At 52.8% G+C, this 6,000-nt stretch overlaps 1 protein-coding gene across 1 annotated transcript; it reads right to left on the bottom strand.

The window, feature by feature from the left end:
- Positions 1-3,660: 3,660 nt before the first annotated feature.
- On the bottom strand, positions 3,661-5,852 carry LOC139077479 (heat shock 70 kDa protein 1). Its single transcript, XM_070585744.1, has one exon. The coding sequence runs from the start codon at positions 5,850-5,852 to the stop codon at positions 3,927-3,929; it is 1,926 nt and encodes a 641-aa protein (XP_070441845.1). The 3' UTR covers positions 3,661-3,926.
- Positions 5,853-6,000: the final 148 nt, after the last annotated feature.

Here is a 6,000-nt window from a genome sequence, read left to right as displayed (position 1 = left end):
TGGCTCCGGCGTTCTTGGCAGGTGGTTCCGGTCTGTCCGGTAGGTGTTTCCGGCGTGTTTGGCACGTGCTTCCGGCACGTCTGAGAGGTGCTTCCGGCATGCGCAGCAGGTGATTCCGTAGTGTCCGCCAGGTGGTTCTGGCATACCCGGCAGGTGATTTTGGCGTGTCCGGCAGGTGTTTCTGGCGAGTCGAGCAGGTGGCTCCGGCATGCTCGGCAGGTGCTTCCGGCGTCTCCGGCACGTGGTTCTGGTGTGTCTGAGAGCTGGTTCCGGCATGTCCGGCAGATGATTCCGGGAGTGTCCGCCACATGGTTCTGGCACGTCTGAGAGGTGGTTCCGGCATGCCCGGCAGGTCATCCCAGAGAGTCCTCCAAGTGGTTCTGGCATAACACGCAGGTGATTTTGGCCTGTCTGGCAGGTTGTTCCGTTGTGCTTGGCAGGTGGTTCAGGCTTGGCCGGCAGGTGGTTCCAGACTGTCCAGGACGTGTTTCCAGCTTGTCCGGCAGGTGGTTCTGGTACGTCTGAGAGGTGGTTCCGCCATGGCTGGCAGGTGATTCCAGCACCTTCCCCCAGGTGGTTCTGGCATAGCCAGCAGTTGATATTGGCCTGTCCGGCAGGTGGTTCCAGCGAGTCGAACAGGTGGCTCCGGCGTGCTCGGCAGGTGGTTCCGGTCTGTCCGGTAGGTGTTTCCGGCGTGTCCGGCACGTGCTTCCGGCACGTCTGAGAGGTGGTTCCGGCATGCGCGACAGGTGATTTCGGAGTGTCCGCCAGGTGGTTCTGGCCTACCCGGCAGGTGATTTTCGCGTGTCCGGCAGGTTTTTCTGGCGAGTCGAGCAGGTGGCTCCGGCATGCTCGGCAGGTGCTTCCGGCGTCTCCGGCACGTGGTTCTGGTGTGTCTGAGAGCTGGTTCCGGCATGTCCGGCAGATGATTCCGGAGTGTCCGCCAAGTGGTTCTGGCATACCCGGCTGGTGATTTGGGCATGTCAGGTAGGTGGCTCCGGCGAGTCGAGCAGGTGGCTCTTGTCTCCTGCCTGCTACTCTCACAATTATAATTTTTTGTTGACAAAACTCTGCTAACTGCCAGGAATAACAGTAAGCATATATGTTACTAATAAAGCAATCTCTTGGGTTCAAAAGGCATATAAAATCAGTCATATGACCATAGCCACCTGCCTTCTGAGGGCTGGCATAGGAAGATAGGAGGTGAGATTGGAATGAGGGTACTCGTTTAAAAAAAAAATTTTCCTTGCCTATTTTTCCTCGATGCACCTCCCCTCCCCCAAAGTTCCTTCTGGTACCCAAAACATCACTGCTCCAGGGATGGCACTGCAGTCTCTTTGCTAATTCTACAATTCCCTCAGCCTGATGTTGAGCTTACTAAGTGACTGTTTTCCAAGTACGCGGTGCAAGGGTATGCAGGCAAATAAGTTATGTCTTATATTGATTTCTTAATAAAACACCTACTCAATAACCTTGACTGATGTAGCCATAGGTACTCTTATTTTTTTGAAGGTTATTTCTGGAGATGTCCCTAACTTCTTATCAAAGGTGGTTAGTAGGTCCTTCCCGATCTGCACACTTTTCTACCCACCCTACCCCTCCCCTGCCACCTCCCCCCTCAAGTAGTGGTAGCAGCCGCTGGTTTGAAAAGTCACTGTCTTATCTGCAGATGACAGTCCATAAATGCTACTGCTGTAGTTCTGAGGGACGGAGGAGGTCCTGGTGCAAATGCCTATCCCCTTGAAGATTGATTTACATGTGGCCACAGTCCACAGTGCTACAGTTCAACTACCTTTAGAGTGAAATGTGCCTTTATAAGCTAGCCTGGAAGCTTTAGATTTCCATTTCCAAACTTCCAGGACAAGGTCTATCTGTATGTGCCATTCCCTAATACTGGATTTTCTTCAAAGGCAAGTATTTAGTGAAAGATTTGGTGGGCTTTAAGGTACCCATACACTCACAACGTGCTTTTATGGAAAGTTGATAGAATTGATTTTTTTTTTGTTTATGTTGAAGTGAAATTCACATAACATGAAATTAACCATTTTAGGGGCGGGCTGTGGCCAAGTGGCTAAGTTCAGTGCTCTGCTTCGGGTGCCCAGGGTTTCACCAGTTCAAATCCTGGGCGCAGACATGGCACCGCTCATCAAGCCATGCTGAGGCAGCATCCCACATGCTACAACTAGAAGGACCCACAACTAAAAATACACCACTATGTACTAGGGGGCTTTAGGAGAAAAAGGAAAAATAAAACTTTTTTAAAAAAATTAAATTCTACCTCTTTAAAAAAAGAAATTAACCATTTTAAACTGTACAATTCAGTGATACAAGTACATGCACAATGTTGTGCAACGATCACTTCTATTTAGTTCCATGTCACCCCCCAGATGCAATCGGTTTTTAAAGGAGCTCACTCTTCATGCCCTCATTGTGCCAGGCCTTTCCCAACAAGGAGGCTGTGGAGGGGATTACTTCTAAGAGGCTAGCAGCTAGGGCATTTTCGAAACACTTCAAAGGGAAGGACGTGCATGGGAAGGAAGCCTGTAGTAAGTCTTCCCGGGACAGGGCTGCGGGTTTCTTCCCTCCCCTAAATGAACAAATACCAAACTTTTACCATCAATCTTATTGTTTCTCCGACATAATTACTTAGGATTATACAGAGTAAAGGCAAAAAGGGTTCAGAGAGTGAAACCTAGGATACAAACATAACCCAGAACCAGACATGCACAAACCAAAGCCCTGTGCATTCCGGGCAGCATGGCAAAGACCGGTAAGACGGGAGTTGGAATCCAGTTTCAACATCTTTCCTGATCTGGTGGGTTTTTTTTAACCTTGTAAATAATTTTAGTTAACCTAGTAACTTTTAAGTCTCCCCATATGTTCACCTGTGAAAGTCAAAACATTGCCTAAACTCATTGTGGTGGAAGAGACCCCAGTACAGTGCTTGATACATAAAAGCACTGAAATATTGGGGTCCTGCTGCTGGGGCGCCAAACTCTCAATGACAACTCCCTAAGGTACCCACTGAGGTACTCAAGATGTGGGTAACCACTGCTAGCAATGTAGCACTTCTATCTCGCCATCCTTTTACAAATAAGAATAGACCAAGGCATCAGGCCAAACCCTTTCATTTTTTAAAGATGAGAACTAGGGATCAGAGTGGCTAATGCAGTGTGCATATAACTCAGCAAGACAGTGCTTGAACTCACATCTCCTCACTACCAATTTAGGACTTGCCTTCTCTTTCATAGTGAATACAGATTAAATATCAGGCTCTGACATATCAGGTATACTTAACGGAATGAGTGGCCATGTCCTTCCATCTAATTGCTTCTCTTTTTTCCCTGCATCTCCAGAACACCCGCAGCCCCAAGCTCCTTGAGGCCTCACTTACATAGGGTCGACCCCCTCACCCACCTTGTGGCCAGCATGCCAGTGGCCCATAAGTTTTTCTAGACCCACAAATCCAACCCCCTCAAAATAAACAGTGTTTATTTAATCTCCCAAGGATACTATTTGCCTAAAAGAAACAGCTCACAATATAACAGATAGCCTTATTTCTCTTAAAAGGCAAACTGCTATTCAATTTTAGACCCTGTAAAAAGAACCTATGCAGACCCTTCTGACCTCAAATTGAAACACAGACAAACAAGACATCACTGGAGTTACTGAGTTTATTTACTTAGAAATAAAAAGGAAAAAAACAGCCCGAGTTTGGTATGAGTATTACAAAAAAGGAAATGGGCAAAAGATGACAGTATCAAGTCATCTCTACATTTAGACTCTGGGAAAAACAGCAAGTTCATAACTTCAAGAAACAATTCAACTTTGCAAACAACTTGATGAAAGGCGGATATATAAGGCAATAAAAAGTCTTGAATCCCAACCGTCTCCATAACAAGCACAAGCAATTTGGGGAAGGATTCCTAATCCACCTCCTCAATGGTGGGGCCAGACCCAGAGCCACCCTTGGGAGCCTGAGCCCCAAAGCCACCAGCCCCGGGGCCACCCGCCCCCTGGTACAGTCCAGTGATGATAGGGTTACACACCTGCTCCAACTCCTTCCTCTTGTGCTCAAACTCGTCCTTTTCGGCCAAAGTGTTGGCGTCCAGCCAGGAAATCACCTCCTGGCATTTGTCCAGCACCTTCTTCTTGTCCGCCTCGCTGATCTTGCCCTTGAGCCCCTCATCCTCCACAGCGCTCTTCATGTTGAACGCGTACGACTCCAGGGCATTCTTGGCAGACACCCTCTCGCGCTGGACCTCGTCCTCGGCTTTGTACTTCTCCGCCTCCTGCACCATGCGCTCGATCTCCTCCTTGCTCAGGCGGCCCTTGTCGTTGGTGATGGTGATCTTGTTGGCCTTGCCCGTGCTCTTGTCGGTGGCCGTGACGTTCAGGATACCATTGGCGTCGATGTCAAAGGTCACCTCGATCTGGGGCACTCCCCTGGGGGCCGGTGGGATGCCACTCAGCTCGAAGCGCCCCAGCAGGTTGTTGTCCCGCGTCATGGCCCTCTCGCCCTCGTATACCTGGATCAGCACCCCGGGCTGGTTGTCCGAGTACGTGGTGAAGATCTGCGTCTGCTTGGTGGGGATGGTGGAGTTGCGCTTGATCAGGGCAGTCATCACGCCCCCAGCCGTCTCCAGCCCCAGCGACAGGGGAGCCACGTCCAGCAGCAGCAGGTCCTGCACGTTCTCAGACTTGTCCCCCATCAGGATGGCCGCCTGCACAGCCGCCCCGTAGGCCACCGCTTCATCGGGGTTGATGCTCTTGTTGAGGTCGCGCCCGTTGAAGAAGTCCTGCAGCAGCTTCTGCACCTTCGGGATGCGGGTGGAGCCGCCCACCAGGACCAGGTCGTGGATCTGGGCCTTGTCCAGCTTCGCGTCGCGCAGGGCCTTCTCCACGGGCTCCAGGGTGCTGCGGAACAGGTCCGAGCACAGCTCCTCGAACCTCGCTCTGGTGATGGACGTGTAGAAGTCGATGCCCTCGAACAGGGAGTCGATCTCCAGGCTGGCCTGGGTGCTGGACGACAGGGTCCTCTTGGCCCTCTCGCAGGCGGTGCGCAGCCGCCTCACGGCTCGCTTGTTCTGGCTGATGTCCTTCTTGTGTTTCCTCTTGAACTCCTCCACGAAGTGGTTCACCAGCCTGTTGTCAAAGTCCTCCCCACCCAGGTGGGTGTCTCCGGCCGTGGCCTTCACCTCGAAGATGCCGTCGTCGATCGTCAGGATGGACACGTCGAAGGTGCCCCCGCCCAGATCAAAGATGAGCACGTTGCGCTCCCCCTTGCCCGTCCTGTCCAGCCCGTAGGCGATGGCGGCGGCCGTGGGCTCGTTGATGATCCTCAGCACGTTCAGCCCCGCGATCACGCCCGCGTCCTTGGTGGCCTGGCGCTGCGAGTCGTTGAAGTAGGCCGGCACGGTGATCACCGCGTTGGTCACCGGGTAGCCCAGGTACGCCTCGGCGATCTCCTTCATCTTCGTCAGCACCATGGAAGAGATCTCCTCCGGGTAGAACGCCTTGGTCTCCCCCTTGTAGCTCACCTGCACCTTGGGCTTGTCCCCGTCGTTGATCACGCGGAAAGGCCAGTGCTTCATGTCCGACTGCACCACCGGGTCGCCGAACTTGCGGCCGATCAGCCGCTTCGCGTCAAACACGGTGTTCTGCGGGTTCAGCGCCACCTGGTTCTTGGCCGCATCCCCGATCAGCCGCTCGGTGTCCGTGAAGGCCACGTAGCTGGGGGTGGTGCGGTTGCCCTGGTCGTTGGCGATGATCTCCACCTTGCCGTGCTGGAACACCCCCACGCACGAGTAGGTGGTGCCCAGGTCGATGCCGATGGCCGTGCTCTTAGCCATGCCGGTGCTCTCCTCTCTCGCCTGGAGCTGAAGCGCTGGCCTGAAAACGGCGGACGAGTTCCGCGACGAGGAGCTGGATTCTCTCTGAAGCCCGAAGCTGAAGGCGCACTATCGCCCCTGCTTGTCCTCGGAGGCAGTGGCTCTGCGG

Source organism: Equus przewalskii, chromosome 19 (genome assembly GCF_037783145.1).
Source record: "Equus przewalskii isolate Varuska chromosome 19, EquPr2, whole genome shotgun sequence".
NCBI lineage: Eukaryota > Metazoa > Chordata > Mammalia > Perissodactyla > Equidae > Equus > Equus przewalskii.
Note: the sequence above shows the minus strand (reverse complement) of the source record. Positions and strands in the feature narration are given on the sequence as shown.

Excerpts from the sequence above, each read along its gene's own strand:
- LOC139077479 (XM_070585744.1), bottom strand. The coding sequence starts at position 5,852 with ATGGCTAAGAGCACGGCCATCGGCATCGACCTGGGCACCACCTACTCG.